This window comes from Lates calcarifer, linkage group LG8, assembly GCF_001640805.2.
Source record: "Lates calcarifer isolate ASB-BC8 linkage group LG8, TLL_Latcal_v3, whole genome shotgun sequence".
NCBI lineage: Eukaryota > Metazoa > Chordata > Actinopteri > Centropomidae > Lates > Lates calcarifer.
The window spans coordinates 12,559,006-12,579,567 of NC_066840.1; the positions used below are offsets into that span (position 1 = coordinate 12,559,006).

Here is a 20,562-nt window from a genome sequence, read left to right on the forward strand (position 1 = left end):
TTTTTAATTTAGCAGATAATTGAAACTGTTCATCTTGCCTCTGTCCTTCCTTCACAGCGAAACAGCTTTTTATTTCTCAGAGGTCACAAACCAAACTCAGGGGTGTAGATTGGCTTGGCGACAGCAGTCCCTTCAGCAATGCACTGTTTATAATTTCAAACTAAAAGACATAAAAACTGATTGGTCTGTGTGACATCAGCGGAGTAGGGTTTTTTTCTGGTTATCCTGCTGCCCCAGTTAAAAGTTAAAAAATAGATTTTCTTTTCTCCATCAAGCACAAAACAGTTCCTGCAGGGCTTAATTAGTGTAATGAATATGTAGATAGAAGTGACTCATTTGTTGTGTTTGTAAACCCTCCACCTCCTCGTGTTTATATTACACATATACTGTTCAGGTTGGTATGAGGGCTAAACAGAGTCATTACACTGAGATGAAAACAACAAAAAAAGACCAATGTGCAGCCAAAGTGTGTATATAGAAGTAAAGAAATCAAATTAAACTTAAATTTATGCTTGCTTATGGGGGCGTTTTTAGAAAAGGAAGTTGATAACTCAAACTTTATATGCTTGGACTGCTTGCTTCCCTTGTATTTATGTCCAATAACAGCTGAAAAGACAACTGTTTTGATCTGAATTCAGATGACTGTGACTGGGATTTCAGTGTGCTACAGTGCATGTGGAATAAAAAGCTACACTGGCTACATTTACAGTATATGCTACATTTTCAACTGTCACATTAATTTACTTCAAATGATGTGCGTCACTGCTGTCATAACTGTGCATACAGGCTGAACCATATAGTCAGAGCTAAGTAGCTATCTATATTCATCATCATCTGCATTTCTCTCATTGGCCCCAGTATTACAAAGGCCTGAAGGCAAGAGCGAGGCTGAGCTGTCTACGGAGACAAATTGCATGGAAACTGTTGTTTATCTTTGAAGAACTGAGCAAAGCCTTTGCCTGCAAATATTATGCAAATAAAGCATCTTTATTTATACAGTGTATTGATTTCTTTTTTTATTAAAATGCTTTAATTTGCAACACTGACAGATCAAACGCTGACAGAGGATCTTAAATGACGGGTGGGTTTTCTCTTAAAAATGGAAACGACGCTTCAAGTGAACGTATGCATGGTATAGACTTGAGTGTAAAAGAGATATGAGGTTGTTACATCACAATCCCATCATTACACGCTCATACTCAGTCACGCGAAAACACACACATGCTTCAGGCATGGGATTAACCAGAAACCCGTTTTCATGTTGCCATGTGCCTAATAAAGCTCTTTTGCTATCCTAATTGGCCCTTTTGGTGCACTTCTTTTGATGTGCAAGGATGAGAGAGAGGGGTGGAAACTATAAAGCCTGTTAAAGAAACAGGTCTCTTCTCGTCTCAGCTCTTTGGCCCTGCAGCAAATGGAAACATTGAGCCAAACGTGCTTGTTCTCCAGAAGATCCATACACACTCACACATGCACAAACAGACATCTATTTATATATATTCCGCCAGCCCCAAACTAAAACTCTACATGATTAGTGAGGCTTCAAACAGTTGGAGTGATCTTAGAGTAGGACAAGGCTACCCTCTTTGCAAAACTTAAAAACACAAAGAGATGTGAGGGTTAGAGAGAGTGAAAGAGACAGAAACCGTGAGATAAACAGCAAAGGCAGACGAATGGCCGTAGATCAAGAAGAGAGCGGCTCGGGGAACAGAAGAGAAAAACTTGAAGGGAGAAACACATAAAAGACAAAATGAGGAGGTGAAATGAGGTGAGAGTGAGCAAGACAAAGAGAGAGAGAGCGCGAAAATTCACTTGACAGAGCGAGAGTGTGCAGAGAAATGAAAGTAGAGGCAAAAACAAATGGAGCGAACGGACAGGGAGATGAATGTGTCAGCGAGGTGCAGGTTTTGTAGTTTATAACATACCCACTGGGAAATATTTCATATGAGCAGAGTAGCTTGTGCACAGTGACAGTGGATAAATTTCTTTTCTTGCCCCAGGTGAAGAGAGATACATATAGATAAATGGCTTAGCACCAAGCTGTTGGCCATATGAGCTGATCAGGACACCGGCTAATATCTCTGCTTTTCAATTTCAGCATCCATTTGGCTTCATTTGGTAAGCCACAGCCAAAACAGAAACACCAGCTTTAGTTTATGTAGCAACTCTCTTAAATTCATTTCACTCACTTCATCACTATAAAAAGCTCTGGATTGGAGTGTAAGTGGACTTCATTTGTTTAGAGCTTCTGTATAAAAGTGCTTTACAGTCCTTTGCCATGCACCATAGCAAAGAATGAATATGGCTTAAACCTTGGAATAAGGTCTATGCTTCATATGTTTCACTTTAAAGCAAATGTTCTCACAATTTTTGACCCATGCCCCCATAAAATGAAGCTCTGTCTACTTGTGACTCCTTGTCATAGACCACTGATTAAGATGCACCATTGTTCTGCCTTTAACCCGGCATTCGAGACAGTCACAGAGCTGAACATTCTAGTATATATGGCATTGCCACACATTTTACTCAAATAAAAGTACTGTTATTGACATTTTAGCATTCAACTACATCTTTTTTTTTTTAACAAACAGCCTTGCCACATATTTCACTTAAATATAGCCTGCTATTAGCAAACTCTTTGAACTCGGCGTTGTGTTGGTTTTTTAGATGTTTCATCAGATTGCTTGTGTTCAAAGTACTCACTTTCGTCCCTCCTCTTGACAACTTTGCAGAGCATAATTTGCAGTCCGCTTTACTTTTGTCACCATCATCCACCTTGAAATACCTCCACACCGCCGACATTGCTCCTCCTTGCTCTCAATTAGCACCTGACCGCCCAACTGAACATCACGTTGCTGTAAAGTGGTATCAGGTGCTGTGGTATCGGGAAACTTTTATGAATATGAGTACAAGTACAGGAACAGGGTATCGGACAGATACCCGATGCTGGTATCGGTATCGGTGCATCCCTATTCCAAACCTACACTGTGATTATCCAAAACTACTGGTCATAGCTCTGCAAGAGACAACTAAGCCTCAAGTTTATGTTATGACGTCCCAGGCCATGAACCAACACGTCCCACATCAAGTCCAAGTCCTAAACTTTGTTTTTTTTGTTTTCTAAATGAGTCAATAAGCTGTCCCTCACCAATGCCATTTTAATTTTAAACAGAGTAACAGTTAGTACAGTCATTTTAAAGAAACTATGAATATGTTTTTTGCTGGCCAGAGCACAGTCTCACCATCATATGATTTCAGTTCAGACCAGCAGACAGACAACAGATGTCTGTCTGCTGGCCAAATGCACCAATATATCTGATAACAGCAAAAATGAGAGTGGATTGATTGGTTTGAACTGAAGGACACTATTACAATATTGAGCCAGTAAAATCCCAGTGAAGTCATCACAGTCGAGTTGCAAGTCTCAAGTCATCAACTCTGCCTTGAACAAATTCAGACTTCAACTCATCCCAGAAAAACACATTTATCCTGAAAAGTTCCGTACTCTCAGCAAGTTAACTTTGGCTCTCTCTCAGTTGGATGCTGCGTCATATTGAGTTGGGATCGAGGATGGGCCAACCTTCCATGCAAAATGAATCCTGCCCTGCTTTCATTAGGCCACTTTTTATAACACAGCAGCAGATGGTGAAACACACACATACACACACACACGCACACACACATTTGCTGACACTCACACTGCAGCCCCCTGAGGAGCAACCTCGCCTCCTCTCTCAACTTTTCTCATTTTTTTCTCCCACTTTTACTCATCTATCGCTTCCTCCTCACACCCTAACAGTGCCAACTTCAAAGTGGCTGCTATTTAGAGGTTACTCTAACTAGAGGAGAGCTTTTCCCGCACAAAATTGCCTAAAAATACATCTCAGTTGCTTCGTAAGCATTGTTGCCTTCCCTAACTAGTAAATGGGGTTGCACTTGAAATGGAGGAGGAAAAACACGGCCAAGTTTCTGACACGTGTGTGTTTTCCCTGTTTTGCTAATCTTTTCTATAGGTTTCGTATTTCAGGCTGCTGAAAACATTCACCTTGAAAATGCGCCTCAAGTATCTATTCAGCTCAGATCTGAAGTATCTGCTGAGAGCTGTTGCCATGCAATGAAATGAGGAGCGGGTCGGAAATTAAAGTAAACAACCCACGCAGGATGCTATATATGCCTGTATTCCAGAACACCATTTATAGGGTCTCTGAAGTGTTTTTACAGCTATTTCAAATACTCTATGTGGTCAGGCTGCAATGTTTGACATGTATAACTGAGAAAATATAGACAGCTGAGAGATATTTTCCTGGGGGACTTGCACAACATTCACAGCACATAATTTACATCACTTACATCGCCTCCACATTTTTTGACACAGCATATGTAACACACAGTCTGTTTTACATGATCTCACTCTGGTTAATGGTCCAATTAGAGAGCTCTGTGAGATTTTTCTCTCCCTCTTTTCCTACATGTGACAACGTGGTGTAACATGATCCCTGCTCCTGTTTTCTGTCTCTTCAAGTGTGTGTGAGATGCGGCTCTGTGTCTGCCGGTGATAACCATCAGGTTTGAGGTCAACAGACGCAGGACAGACCATGGCCAAAGGCTGACGGATTACACCACACTGATTTACTGCACACACACACACACACACACACACACACACTGCTGCCACAGCTGCCACACAACACAGCCACCCCCTTTACACACTCCTGCATTTTTTAAGCTGTGAATAATGTGCATATATATTTTCATGGACAAAGCTGCTCAAGCTAATTTATGTGTATGGACACACACGCGCGCACATTAGCATTCATGCGTCAAGTGTCAGTGCCAGTTTCCCCCCTGTCAAACAGTAGCAGGGCAGACAGGAAGCAGGTTGGTTTGGAGAGCAGACAGGGGTAAATACCATCACCTTTTATAGACATACCCTGTGGCACAGCTGCGCACACACACACACACACACACACACACACAGGAGGAGACATGCACGTATATTCCTAAATCCACAGTTCAAACAGAGGACAGATGGCCTGGAGATTGCATCATAAACCAATAATGAATGACATCTTTTTAGCCAACTTTACATCACTGCTCAGTATACGTCCAGCTCATTCCCATAATGCACTTCTTGTGCAATATTCATGACTCCCAGAGCAAACATACATGACTCCATCATTAAGGTACAATACGCAACATGACAGGTGCTGCTCTCATTTCACAGCCACATGCGTGTCTGTATCATATTCAAGAAAAAGCATGCACACGCGCGCGCACACACACACACACACACACACACATGTTGATAAATTTGATACATCTAAAAAAAAAAAACCTTGTAAAAATACTCTTACCTTTGTGGTAGTTCACCTGCTTGGATTGCATGGAAAAGGTTCCCATCACAAGACCCATGTTGACTTCTGGCCACAGACAGTGTGAGCTTGCAAATGTGTGTGTGTGTGTCTGCCTATAAGTATGGTGTGCCAGTGAGTGTGCATGCAATAGGTGTGTGTATGTTGTAATTAAGTTAGTCCATCAGCCAGCTGTATGTGTGGAAGTACAGATATCACTTCTCATGCTGCTTCACACCCACACAGCTCTGCTGCTTCTGCTCGAAGGTGTGTGTGTGTGTATGTGTGTGTCTGTGCGAATGAGTGAGAAACAGAAAGAGAGGATGTGTGTAAGAGAGAGGGAGGGAGAGAGTGTGTGTGTGTGAATGAAATAGAGGGCGCACATGCACTCTGAAGCTACCTTTGTCTACGCTGTCACTGAAGCTGCCTATTTTACATCCCCTCTATCTCTCTCTCTACCTCACACACCCTCCCTCCTCTTCTCTCTTTTTCCTCTCTCTCTCTCTCTCTCTCTCTCTCAGTGTGTCCCCTGCCACCAGACTGTCATTCCATCAATTCCTCTGTGCCTCTTTATGTATCTGCCTCTCTCTGTCTCTGCTTCTCCCTGCTCCCTCTTCCCCTCCTATTCGTCTCAGTCGCTCTGTCTCTTTGTCTGTCTGGTGGGGAAATAGGGATTGCACACTGTTGCACTGGAAAAGACAGAGACAGAGAGAGAGAGGGAGAGGGGGTGCGTGTGCATGCCGAGAGGACGACAAAACTCGAGGGAGAGCGAGAGGAGAGGAGGAAAAAGGAATGAGAAAATGACGAGAGGGAAGAGGAGAAGAAGGGAGGAGAGGAGAAAGAAGAGACAGAGACAAATTAGGAGGATTCACAAACACGGCAGGGGAGGCAAAGTGAGGGGAAGAGCAGAGGGGGGTGAAAGAAAGAGATAGAGATGGAGAGTGCAAGAGGTGAGGGAAGATAAGGGAGGGTTAGACTGAGCTGCCCCCCCTTTGCTATTCAGCAGGCAAACAGTTTCACTGTGGAGAGTGTATTTGCTGCTTTATCTCTACATGCACGGGTCTGACAGGTGGTGTGTGTCTGTGCGAGTGTGTGTGTATGTGTGTGAGTATATGTGTGTGTAATTATTCTGCTAGCGGGTGGGTCACGGACAAAGCCCCGTACATCTGACACCACTGCATTTGTAGAGATGCCGCCTCGCATATGTCAGCGCCGGCATCAACACGCTGTATCAGACGTGTTTTTGCTCTTGAGGCTGCTGATGAATCCATCAACTACACACAGATACACAAACCCGGGGCCGCGCACCCACTACAACAATGCAACCGAGGGGGAATGACGCCGGTCCACGACACAGTCCACCTCACACATGTACTCGTGTGTCAATCACGCTTAACCCCTCACTGCCCTCTTTGTAATACCCTGCTGTGGAGATCGGCGGACTGCGACGACACTATCGACTACAGCCCCTATTGAAATTCCTCACGTGGCTTTAGTTAAGAAAACAATTTACAGCCAAGCCATCGCTGTGGCTGAGCCGAGGCCATCAAGGCCAATGATAAAGTCATTAGGCCATGGCATTCATTAAAAGCTACTGCCTGCAATAGCCTGCACACTGAGAATCAATGCAGAGTGTAAACAAGGGAGAGGAGCAAGGAGGAGGTGTAGAGGTAGGGAAAGAAAGAGAAAGAAAATGGAGAAAAGCAGAGAGAGGGAGACAGACAAAGAAAGTGAGAAAAAGGAGTACTGCAGGGCAGGAGTCTGTGTCTGTGTAATGGTGAGAGATGTTTTCTCCTGTTCTAGCTGTGCAGAAAGAAACAGAGCTGACAGCAGTTTCTAATCAAAATCAGACGCTCACAAATGCGCTCACAAACAACCACACACATGCATGCACACATACAAACATACACAAACACCCACCTGAGAGAAAAAGGTCTTTAAATACACACCACAGCAGTGACACACACACACAAGCATGCTGATTAAATTCTGAAAGCTCGGCTGAATAGATGAGATAAGGGAGTGTGATTTGCTGTAGCGATGATGTTTAACTTCATTGGAGGGGTTACATACACATCTAACCGTAGAGAGAGAGAAAGACATCGGCTGATCAAACACTTTGAAAATCCGCTGGATAAACTGAAAAAGCCCACAGTGGAAAAGCAGAAAACCAGGCTGTTTTGATCACTCTGTGCTAAGCTGACATTTTCCAAATACCAAGTTTTCAAAGTGAATGAATCGATTTGAGGAAAACAGAAAGCAATCAGGGAATAAACAGAATACAATAGAAAACAGTAGAATAGTAGAGATTAAAAGTTCATTCTTGACCTTGGAGACAGTTGTTGGCAAACCAATCGTGCAACGCTCTGCTGAGGAAGACCTTGTACTATGACTGAAATCTCCAGAATAGTTACTGAGTGGACCTTGTGGTGATGTTGTTTTGTCAGCTGCTTTTTCTGAGGACGTGACTGAACCTCAATCTCAACTGTGGACACTAGCATGGACGAGACTTTGAAGGGTTCAGAAAATGGAAATATGAACATTTCAAATTCTATGACTGCTGGGCATATGCCATCTGCTGAGGAAGATTGTGCGATACAGTCAAAAGCTGCAGCTACAGCTACTGAATGAACCTAATGGTTTGTCAACTAGAATACAGTAAAACAGAACTTGCTAGTTGCTCAAGACTGTCATCAATGTTGGACCCTAACCAAGTCATGTTTCTGCTTAAACCTAACCAATCCCTAACCATTGTGGCATCAGATCAGAAAATGCTTATATGTTTTGTTCCAGAGGACACGGACAAATGGCATATTTTGTCGCTTAATCTGGAGACATTCACAGATCCCAGAACCCAGAAGACACTTAATGAGCACAAGGCTCCTTCTGTGTTGAATGATTCCTGGTGTTACATCTAAAGGTATCATTATCTTTTGGGACCTCTTTATGTGCAATTTTAAGCCCATTAGTCTTTTTGGTTTGGCTAAAATTGGTGAGAACTGTCTAATTGCTGCAAAAGCTCCAGGTTTATAGTTTAAGTTTGAAGATTCATTCTTAAAATATCCAATGACTCATATATCCAATATCCAATTTCTCAGGTTTCATCACATGACCTACAGTAAGTATACAACTACACAGTAAAGACAGGACCACTCAGAGAGGAAGACTGGGGTGTATCAGTTCTTCAGTAAGAATGGAAAACACCCTGGGTAAGAAGTTGAAAGAGCCTCACAAACAGATGGCATCAGCTGTCCTTGAATGTCAGACTATAACAAGGTCAAAACATCGATTAGGATGAGGCCAAAGTCATCAACCAGGAGTTAGGAGATGGCTGAGGAAAGATCAAGGGGGAGATTCACAATTAAAGCCAGAGATCGTCCTCTAACACAGACAGAGGTTACAGTCCCAGCCCTCAGTTGCAACCACCTGTTGTAATGTGACTGTAATTCCTTACTGTTGTCGTGTGATGGTCACTAATTAATGCTATGGGATACATATTATCCCAAATAAATGGCAAAGTATGTTGTGTGTCAGTGCCCACCAGAACAACACATATAAGCATTTTCCGATTCTATTGGCAGACATGTAAAACTTGTCCCTGCCATACAAAACAGGAAGAAATCGCAGCTGCGAAAACAAAACCTTTTTCTGATCGTACAGAGGTATGGTTAAGGTTTGGTTAGGTTTAGGCACAAAAACAACTTGGTTAGGGCTAGAGAAAAATCATGGAGTTAAAATAATCTGTTAAAGTCAGGAAAACTATTTTTGGGTTAAAATTACTACTTCATTAACCTTCATCAAATAATAACCACATGGTTAAGGTTAGGGAATGATCATAGTCATTGTTAGAGTAAACCAAAGATCATGCTTTACAAACTGAACAGATTGTAAGGCCCCTCGGGGCAAAACTGTCATTTGTGATATTGACCTATATAAATAAAACTGACTTGACTTGACCAACATCTGTTGTCCTATCCATCCACCCAGACATCCTTCATTAGAGGACTTTGTGGCTCTGTGATAACATTACGCAACTTACTCCTCTGCTTCTGTCGAAGAAGAGTCTAAAAATCCCTCAGCTGCTGAATGACTTTGTAGCTTGAGCATAAACAAATGGGCATTTGCCGAAACAGCTAATGTTTTCATTTCATTTTGAGGGACAGTCTAAACATGGTGGAAAGAACAGGAAAAATCAGTAACGCTAAGTCCATTATTTCCTAATAGTTTATAGAAAGTTTCTGAGAAAGAACCATGTAATTTCATACTAAGTGCATCAACTTGAATGGTTCTTTCCAAGAAACTTCTTAGGACATTATTGGGAAATTATTAGAGATTTATGGATCCATTAAATGAAGTGTTATAGAAAAAAAAGACATAAATAAATCTCGAGTTTAGTTTATTCACATATATCCACATCTGCTGTAAATCACCACCATTATCTAATCATTTTCAGTAGTTTAAACAAGGAAACCGAAATAGCTTTGTAGACGTGCAGTTGCAGTGCAATAACACCAACAGCAACAGGTTCATCACATTAGGCCGACCGCCAAACTCTTCCGAGACATTAAGCCTGACATCGTCTGTGCTGCTATTCAGTCCTGTCTAGGCTGCTGTGGATCATTCAGAGTGCCAGCCTACCTCTTTCTCATCATTTATTAACCATTACACAACAGACCTTTTACTAGATTGAGATGGCTGCCTGAATGAATGGGTGCAGGGTAGAGATGGATGAAAAAGATGAGGTGAGACTATGGGATTGAAAGGTAGAAAGCATTTGACAGAGGAGAGTGCCGGTGTTGACAAGCACAGGAAATGTGGCAAGCAGGGCAGTGAATAATAAATTGGCTGGTTAGTCGCTGCCTGGTCTTATCAGGTGAAGGCTGGATGGAATCTGTCATAGTGATGACCACACAGTGGAGAGGAGACGGGGGCAACAAGAGCAGAGCATTGGGAGGGAAGGAAAGAGAGAACGAGTGAAAGGGGGGCAATAACTGTAGGAAAGGAGGGGAAGAGAGCGAGACAAATAAGAGCGCAATTTGGAGTGCAGGACAGATGGGAGGAGGTTAGGGAGTTGGTGGGGAGAAGCAAATGAGAGCAGAGAATTGGGAGGGCAGAAAAGATGGAGGGGAGATAGGTGAGGGAAGAAAGGAAGGGGGGGGGGTAGATGAGAAGAGGGAGTAGTCTGAACAGCGAGATGAAGAACGTGGAGTGAAGAGTGAAAGCTGCACCTAGCCACTAACCAGCTCAAACAGGCTCCGTGTCGTCTGAGTCATCAGAACAAACAGATTGATTTACTGGAGTGAAGAGCAGAAGAGACGGGCTCAATGATCCTGATAGACATGGGAATGAGGTGTAACGCCGCTGGGATCAGCCAATTCCTAGTGCAAAGAGTCAATTGTGTGTCGGTTTTCCTCTAACAAAGCCCAGCACTTGTCAGATGCTCCTACACAGACTACAAACCACAGAGTCCAGGCTGGGCAACAAGGCCTGACTGAAATCAATGTGCAGCAAGTGAGTAAACACTGCCAAGATCATTTTACCTCTGGGGTGGGTTGCTGATACACATCATCATCACTTAAAGGACCATTTAACCCAAGTTACAAAAAAACAAATTACCTCTATCAGAACCTAGCCATGCAGACAGACTTTGATTTGCTTGTCCAGGTTTTGAGAGGTAATTGTTTTTAAAATGTCTGCTCTAGGATGGAGCTGAATCGAATTTTGCTGTTCATGTCCAAAACACTGAAAATTACATTTAAAAAGTTCATTACCAGTGAGCAATGCCTCACTGTGAGTTTGCATTGCTAAAATTAATCAATAAGTTGATTCAGCAACAGTTTTGATAATCAAGTTTTCTTTTACTATTTATTTATTTATTCTTTCTTTTTTCTTTTTTTTAACCAAAAATGCTGGAAATATAAAACAAACAAAAACACTGGTTTCAGCCCCTAGTATAAATTAGAATAGCACACCAGTTTTTTAGTTTGTTTGTTTTGTTTTGTTTTACAGTTCTATGAAACTATTAGTACTAGGAACTACCATGAACCACTAACTGATGGGTATGTAGAGATGAATCCACAAAGCCTGACACTGCAGTTCCCTTCAGCTCTAATCAGCGTTTCAGAATAAGCATTGCTTTGGTTTTATGGCCCACAACTTAGTTGTTCTGGTTCACTCTCATCAGTGTTGTTTCCAGACGCAGCAGGCATCTGTTTTCTGAAAACTCCCTGTGCTCCACCTTCCCAGAGCACCAGGTAAGGACTGGCTGGTGAAGACAGTGGAGCACTTAGCAGCTACAGAGCCACATATTTCCCTCGAAAACAAGAACATAGTTTAAGGGAGTGACTTACACGCAGCAGGTGATCGGAAACACTTCTCCGAAAGTACTGTGCCGGACTCGGTCCATGATAATGTTGCTCCATGCGTAGATAAGCCTCAGTTTGCTAACAAGTTCGCCATGTCAACCTCAGATGATATGTCAACGTTGTGTTCGCAGCTTTTTTTCCGCTGCCCCCAGGTGGCCAAAAAAAGTAACTTCTTTTTTTCATTATTTTTAGACGTTCTAAATGAATATCTAGAATATATTTAATACACGAATCTAGATAGCAGACAATTTAATCAGTGAATAAATATTCCTAAAAATAAATTAAATGGAAAATGTTTATAGTGTGTTCTGTAAATGAGAAGTGAATAAAGGGGGAACTGTTACTGAGCTGTAGTTGTACTTTAGCACTCATTAGTAAATTAGCAGTGGTGGAACAGGTACTAGTAGGCTACTCAAAACGTTTAGTTAAATAAAAGTATCATAAATAAGACTATGTGGCCCCTGTGACTGATAAATGATCATCTCTGACATTATTAGACTGTTAATACTGAAGCAGTGTTGCATTTCACTTTTGTTGCTTCTCGAAGTGTACAGTTAGATAGTTTAGTCCAGCCACCTTTGGGTGGGTTTTTTAAATATAAAATCTTAATTAGAAAAGTAATAACTGTATGTAAATGTAGTGTAATATTGACCTATATGATATGTATGATATATGGCAGACTACAAGTACTTCAAAACTACTTCAATACAGTACTTAGGTAAGAGGTAGTGTTACTTTCCACTGCTGAAAATTCACATGGCTTTTGTTTGTTTGCTGTCCTATATATCGCTGTGATTTTGAACTTTAATGTTCCACTAAACATTAAAAGTTTATACTTGTGTGAACAGGTACCATGAATTCAGTGAGTTCCACTGTGTGCTACAACTTGAGCCCCATTTTTAACCTATATTTGTTTACAGTTTGGTAAATTAAGTATGCTGAATTAGTTATTAACAGGCAGAGATCTCAGAGACAGATGTATCCAAACCTCAACAACCAAAACTATGTGCATGGCCACACACAGTGAGAAAACCTGCTCTCTCATCCAGTAATTTAGTTAAAGTCAAAACAAGACTAGTGGTAGTGCCCAGTTGTAACAGACTGATCAGTGGTAACAAAGTTATATTTGAAAGAACAAGGACCTGTGTCTCTGCTGTCTTGAGCTTTCTCTCCATGACAACAATCAATTTCTTGCCTCAAGGCCACTGCTGCTGTTTTTCTGTCCCACAGTGAATCTCTCAGAGAGATTCACCGCCATACACCGCCCACACACTTTATGTCACCTGTCAAGATGTGAAAAACTCCACTTTGTGGCCAACATCTAACCTACTCCCTGTGGATGATACACAGATGACACATTTTTCAGAGCTCTTTAAAACCCAGTCAGCTTGAGGTGAACTTGCACAGAACACAAACCAGTGAGAATCGCACCAATGCCAAGCTGTTTATCTATTCATTTTTCCCAGCTCGGCTGACATATTTACTGTTTCTTTTTGCTATAAATGTTTTACAGACGGCATCACCTTGCCTGTGGGTGCTACTGCACTGGAACCCTGTCGTCCTCCACTACTATTCCTGGACACAGACTGTTATAACGCACAGGACACACCAGGGTATTTGCTTCTTAAAAAGTGCAAATGAAAATGCAATTTACATTTCTGTTAACTGCAGCTCAGTCTTATTTCTTTACCTAAAGTACCCCAGTGGTTTGTGTGAACCGAATACAAACACCTCTATTGACTCTACCCCTCTGTGTCTCCTTTTTCCTCCCTCCTCAGCAAATGAGAGTGATGGAAGTGTTAATTGTATGCAGCGTGGGGATTGATTACAGCATTGGGGTGGTGGAGAACAACCTCTCATCCCCTGAGAGCCTTTTCCATATGAATTATTGTGCATTATATTTTGTATTAAACATGCACTGTGTCCCCTATGGCGCATTAAAAGTGATATGACAGCATTTTGGAGCTAAGCAGCAGCAGCACACTCACAGGTGTAGTACACTGGGAAAAGCCCACACACTCTAATATCCACATCAAAGCGTATGTGCGCAAAGACACACATGTGCTCGCTCACATATTGCACACATACGTGCACCTCCATCCTCTCATTTCTCTTTCTTCCCTGCTCTCTGTTGTCATTTACTCATCTATCCTACTTTCCCTCTTTCTCTTCTCTGAATACAAAAGTGTAGCCGAGCCCTCCCTTAACTCAAAGCGAGGGGAGGACATGAAGTGAATACCTGATGGAGAGAAAAAAAAAGGAAAAGCTGCTGAATATTTCATTTAGTACTTATGAGGAACACCTTAGATCTGAGTCCTCATGGCCGACGCCAGTGAACCCACAGTTTGAAAAAAAAAAAAAACCCAACTCACTGTCCGTCATCGTTCATCAACCATCAGCGGAAAGAGCTGCTTCATCAGCAAGCACTTTGAGACACTGAATATTTAAAGCTTCATTTGGTTAAGACTCAGCTTCATGTCTGCTCTGATCTGCTCTGACAGTGTGAGAGTGTGTGGTTACAGTAGTGGTGAGAAATGAGAAAGAGTAATCTGACGCCCTCTTCTGTGCAGGCTGAGAAACACAAATCTGAAGACAAGATGCACAAAACACTGGCATCTAAACATTCAAGAATCTAAATATTTGAAAGATTCCTCAGACAAAAAACCTAGCCATGACATGAAAATAAGACTTCTGAAATGATGGGAAATTTAAATTTAGGACAGTTGTTGTTGCAAGCTGTCATTAATGAACAACAGCTTTTGTAAATGAGCTTTTCCAGTTGAGGCAGTAAACAGACAGGAAGGAGGAGAAGGATGATTAACATTGCATGTTCCTCCTATTCCCAGCAGAAGAGCGCTTTGAAGACTGAGAGGAGTCAGCACATTTAAAGTTTCTTGTTTTGTTCCTCCAGGAAAGTTTCCTCTGATGGAGGTTTGTTTCTGATTACCCAAAAATTCTCCAGGGGCAAATATAAACCAGTTTAAGAATACTTCAGCAGATCTGAGTTAATTTTTTAAGACATTATTGCTTCATTAAAGTGTGTGAGGTGGTAAAAGAGACAAACAATGGGATGCAATACAGGCCATGAGTTGGATTCAGACTAATATGAGATTCAAGTAGCGGTAAGCATCTCAGCTGAATTCTGGCTGAAGAGAAGAAAAGAATTTGGTTTTGTTTTGGCTTTGGATTTTCAGCCAAACAGGGTTTTGTTTTCCAATAGCTGCCATCAGGTGCCATCACCTGTGCCCAGACCACCACAGAGCGCACTGCTCTGCATCCAGGCAGGTTGGATTTGTATACCAGTGGGAAGCACCAGAAGGCATTCAGGCTGCACGGGAAGGATAAGTGAAATCATGCAGGCTGTTTACAGCTTGGCAGGGCTTGACAGAATGTTTACAGGGTTTTCAGAGATGACAGGAAGCCAAAGAGAAGTTTAGGGCTCAAGCAGTGAGTGACAGACAGTCAGAGATGAGCTAGGAGGAAAACCAAAGTGATGAAAGGGATTTGGTTGAATCAGCCTGCAGCTAAAAGGAGGGAGCAGAGCCTGGCCTGAAAACCCCAGCCTGAAAGTGCTGTGGACTACAAGCAAACAAATTTAGTCAAAGAAGGCAAGAGAAATGAGGTACATAGTTGGCACTAGATGTTGACAGAAAGCTTGTCATATAAATGGCTATAGTTACAATGGAACAAGGAACCCCACAGTTATGTTGGCTCAGGTGGCTAATGAAAGCAACCATATTAAAGGTGTTATATGTAACTTTTTGCCATCACTTCATAGCCAACATTAGTATTAACAGCTGTTGAGCTTCAGCCAATGTTTACAAGACAACAGATTAGATTACATTGTCTGGGAAGCACTACATTTTCCTCTCACGTTGGACTGAGGGCAGACTGGACTCTACTCTAACTATAGCAAAGTGGTATTATGAGATTGGCTGGTTCGCATGCTAACTGCAGTAGAAGAAACAATAGACATAGAAATGAAACAAAGTTAACCCTGGCATTGCTTTCCAAGGCTGGAGACTACTGTTGGTGACTACTGTTGCAACATTTCTTCTAGTTTGGTAAGTAAAGAGCTGTTAATGCTAATGCTGGCTATGTAGTGATAGGAGAAAGCACCTTTAAGGTCTTTTCAGCATGATTTTTTAAATTGACATTTACTTTGATATAAATATTGTATAAATGATTGTATAAATTAGTATATTCCTCTAAAATCATACTGACATTCTCTAATTTCAAAAAGAATTGTTGGGATAGTTTGAGATAGCAATTCAGTTTGTGTTTGACTTAATATGTGATTTATGTTGTTTGAACATCTACTGAGTCTCTGAGTGTAAGAGACGTTAATAAAAAGTGAGTTCCTTGGTTCTTGATAAATAGTTTTCTTGACAGTTCTGATGACTGAAATGCTGCTTTAAAGCTAAAATTAAGTTTTAAAAAACTGACCCAGTTTGACAAGTCCATGTGGTTCCTTTAGGATTTAGGAAAAAAAGTCTGACTGTAGAAGAGAGAATTTTTAAGTGAGTGTGGATTCTGCTCGGCTGTCAATCATGGAAGCCACCTTGAGATGCAAAGGACAGATTTTCAAATATTTTATTTAATTTAATCCCAGTCCTTTATCTTTTTTTCCCCTGTCATCACATCTTCCTCTTACAGAATGACAAACACCACATTTGTGCTATGAATTTCAAAGAGGAAGCACAATTAGGTAAGATCAAAGTCCTTTACTTTTTAGTGAGCTTTACTGCCAGTGATTTAAAATGACCTGATGACAGCGTGTGTGATTTTCTTTCTGGTAACCTGTATTTTCTCAGTGCTACCAGCAGAGGTCAATGCTGCTCTGACAGTCATTCTACACAGAGCTAAATCCTTAGAGAAAACCTGTGTTTGCGTTGCCTCCCAGCACAGTGAATATAGAAACCTCAGTATTTTCTCCTTCATCAGCACTGCAGGACCTGCTGTAAAGTTAGTGTTGCTCCTGAGACAGTCATAACAAAACTATTCTTTCCCCACAATTTATTGCTGTAACTCTTATGCTGACCTAAAACGCTGACTGTTAAAGGTCATCTGAAAAAGACTCTGTGTAATTACAGTGAAACGTAGCAATGGCTGCCAGGCCTCCTGGCTACAAAAGGAGCTGCCCTCTAATGTCAGCATCTCCCTGAAGAAATGAACATGAATTCTGAAAGTAAGGTTCATATTTAATATTTAGAGTAAAACTATTGTGCTTTGGCTGGTGCTGTGGCTTTTGTGTTTTTGTCTACAGCTCTTAAAGCAACATTATGCAACTATTTCACCTTAAAATAACAGCTAGAGAATCATTTTGATTGACTGATTTGTAATGAGGAGAATAGCATCTCTTTTATTCTCACACCCCAAACGTCTGGATTCTGTATCACCATGCAACTTGTGTCGAGCAAGTATGATCTACCACAAGAAGAAGCTAGCTTTTTTAAAATTTTTTATTTTTTCATTTATCAATATCTTTGATGATTTTTTTAGTGAGTGGTTAATAGTCTCTGTTTTCTATACATGAGCTTTAGGCCTCTGGTTGAACCCAGTATCCAGTACCAGTAACCTCTAAGAACCGGAGCCCAACACAATTTAGTGCACCAGCGTCCTGTGACAATCACTTAGGCTGCTATTCAAGTTACTCAACAAAGCTTATGTAGTGTTGCTTTACAGAGAGACACATTTATTCTCTTTCAGTGGTAAAAAGAAAGCACAGAAAGCACAGGAAGACAGTTTTACAGTATTAGTTGCATTTCAAAGAGGGAGTAAAAAGAAAGGCTTAAAGGAGAACTCCACTAAAAGGATCAATTTACTGATCATGAGGAGTCCTGCATAGGAGAACTCCAGCCCTTTAAATTTATCCCATTTGCCCTTGATGTAGATCAAGCTCTTGTAGACATGTGCGCATACATGAGGAGTCCTGCATAGCCTGTGGAAGTGTGGAGCTTGAAAGACGTGGGTGTTCAGGAGGGGTTTTATGAAAGATGCTAATGAGTTGCATTATGGGAAGTGTAGGATCCAGGGTTATGGGGGTGTGACTGTAGGCTACAAGTCATTATATCTTGGCGTTTGCTTTTTAAATCTGTCGCCCACAAGTCCCCAAAGTTAATGGACCTGCAATATTAAATCACTGGAGTATCTCTTTACAGCCACAGTGTTCAAGCTAGATTACTTTAAGTCCTTCAACAAGCTCCTGCACACTCTCCTCACATTCACAGACACATTTATAATGCAGTATTTTTGTTATCAGACCGTCATCAGAAAATTGATCTTTAGAAAAGCTAAATATTCGAATATCAGACACCATTAAGCCCCATTAGAAAAACATAAAACCAAGAAAAACTACATTAGATGAAACTCCCTTTCCATTCTCAGCAAATGGCTTCATAACTGACTACAACTATCCAGTTTCTGATACAGACAGTATCTGAAAGTCACTTAAAATGGACCCCCGCATTCAGAAGAAACTATTTGCTATTAAATTAGAGCAGCAGCAGAACGAAATGTAATTAGTTATTTCCACCCGTAGTGTTTTTCGATTTGGACAAAAGGGCACGGGGGCAGCTTGTCTTCACGCCCAATTAAAACACAGACATCCCAAACTGACAAGCAGTAGGTCGTAAACACAATCCATAAAACTCCAAAATTGTAATAGCCCTTTAAGGAGCTTGTGTGTGTGTGTGTGTGTGTGTGTGTGTGCGTCTATCCCATTTGCCTTTATGGTTGTTGTCTAATCTGATGTTGTTGCAGATGTAGCTCTCACTCCCACCGGAGCTCTGAAAAAGAGCAGATGTAGACCTGTGGGTGCATGTGCGCATGTGTGTACGTGTGTTTCTAAATGTGTGTGTGTGTGTGTCTGGGTGTCTGGCATTCTGCAGACCCAGATCTCTTGCTCCTGCAGCTCATCATTTCCTTATTGTCTGTGTGGGTGGTCGTGTATTACTGATGTGTGTGTTGTGCGTGTGTGTTTTTAAAATTTTTTCTGCGTACATGTTTTTCCTGTGTATGTGTGTGACAGCAAGAGACTTCATGTTCATGTTTACTGCTGCTTCCTCCTTTGACTATGTATGAGTTTTTCTTCTAAGGAGTAATTTGTTATGCAACCAGACCTTAGCAGCAGCTCCTTCATGACGTTGTGTGTGTGTGTGTGTGTGTGTGTGTGTGTGTGTGTGTGTGTGTGTGTGTGAGGGAGAGAGAGAGACCTTCAGGGCATTTCTACCCACTGTGGGTGATTGCTTGTGCCATCCACAAACATTTGTGTGTGAGTGTGTGTGCTCACATCTGAGTATGTCTTTGTGCATCTACTGTATGTGTGTGACTGACTTCTTTGATGTTTCCCATCCTTCCAGACAAAATGTCAATTGGCTGAAAGAGTATTATACTGTAAATGTGTGTGTGTGGGTGTGTGTGTGTGTATGTGTGTGTGTGTGTGTGTGCCTCCAGGCAGATGCTGTGCTGCACACAGTTTCTGAAGCATGGCTTTGTGTGTATTTCCCTGCACCGCTTCCCTGCTTCAACAATAAAAGCACCAGAATAAGATTTAAAAGAAGAAAAAAAAAATACTACTTTAATACTGCACACGCACACACAGACACAGGACCCTTACATATAGGCACCGAACCATGGATACGCACACATGCACACCAAATAACAAGTAATGAATCACAATAGTAAAACCCTCCCCTTCCTCTCAGCATTGTGTGTACAGCGCTTCCCCGTTGCCACACTGACACGTTTTATTACTCGCATTCATCACAAGTACACACACACACACATACACACACACACACACACTCCGCTCTATATCAACTTTATCTCTCCTCTCTATTAGCTGCTTACTCCCTTCATCTCTGTCTCCTTCACTCCCCCCTCTGGAGAACGTACTGAGCAGAACGAGGTCAACTGCAAACGGAGGAGAGTAAAGAAAAGAACTGTACAAGCTGAGGATGAAGGATGAGGTGAACTGGACACTTAGGCTTTTGTGATACTTAGGTGTTAATTTGGTGTTGCCTGCTACAACATAATTGTTCAAAACATACTGGATAGACAGACTCAGGACTACTTCCAGTGCTTGCAACTTATATGAATTAACGTACAGGAATTTACATCACAGAGACACACATTTTCCTGCGTTTGCAGCAAGAAAAACTGAATTCATAAAAAGGCATTTGAGCATTTACTTACCTTTAATGAGAGTCCCAGTGACCAGTTTATGCAGGGACAGGGCAAACTTGATAAGTCCCTGTTTGCAGCGTTTGGCGCACCCTGTCATCCTGACGGTGACCCGGGACACAGCAGGCTGAGCAGGGCCAGAGCAGGACAGGGGTTTCCAGCACCGGAATCAGCAGCAGCTCCTCCCCCCCCCCTGCCAGCAGCTGTAGCAGCTCTCTCACAGCAAAGTGGCAATCAATACAACTTCTTCTGGCCAAGTGTATGAATCCAACAGAGTGGAAGAAGCAGAGGATGGAAGTGCGCTCTTCTTTTCTGTGTCGTCTTTCGTCCTGCTGAGCTGGAGGGAGAGGAGAAAAAAAAAGAAACGGTGATCTCCCTCTGTTTCTCCCCCCTTGCTTTCCCTCCCCCACTCCTCCTCCTCCTTCTCCTCCTCCTCCTCCATCCCACCTCTGAATGTATCTAAATTAGTGTCTGCTTGAGAACGAAATGTTCATGTAGACAGAGTAAGTTAGAAAGAGAGAGAGAGAAAGAGAGGAAGTGCGTTAAAGAAATAAACTCTCAGTGTCCAGGAAAGACATACAGCTGGTTTGACGTTTGCTTACAGTCCAAGTTTCCAAGAAACTTCCTCTCAATCTGCGTTCAGCCTCTGGGATTGCAGTAAT

At 41.8% G+C, this 20,562-nt stretch overlaps 1 protein-coding gene across 3 annotated transcripts in view; it reads right to left on the minus strand.

Moving 5' to 3' along the window:
- Positions 1-20,284, minus strand: part of LOC108885528 (Kv channel-interacting protein 1) — a 41,298-nt gene extending 21,014 nt beyond the window's left edge. The window contains exon 1 of one of the 3 annotated variants that reach the window (XM_018679898.2): positions 5,355-6,021. In XM_018679898.2, the coding sequence (XP_018535414.1) occupies positions 5,355-5,412 (58 nt within the window). In that variant the 5' untranslated portion in view covers positions 5,413-6,021. Of the gene's footprint in view, positions 1-5,354; positions 6,022-11,701; positions 11,818-19,912 lie in introns of those variants that run through there. The other 2 variants (XM_051072394.1, XM_018679899.2) reach the window with 2 other exon arrangements.
- Positions 20,285-20,562: the final 278 nt, after the last annotated feature.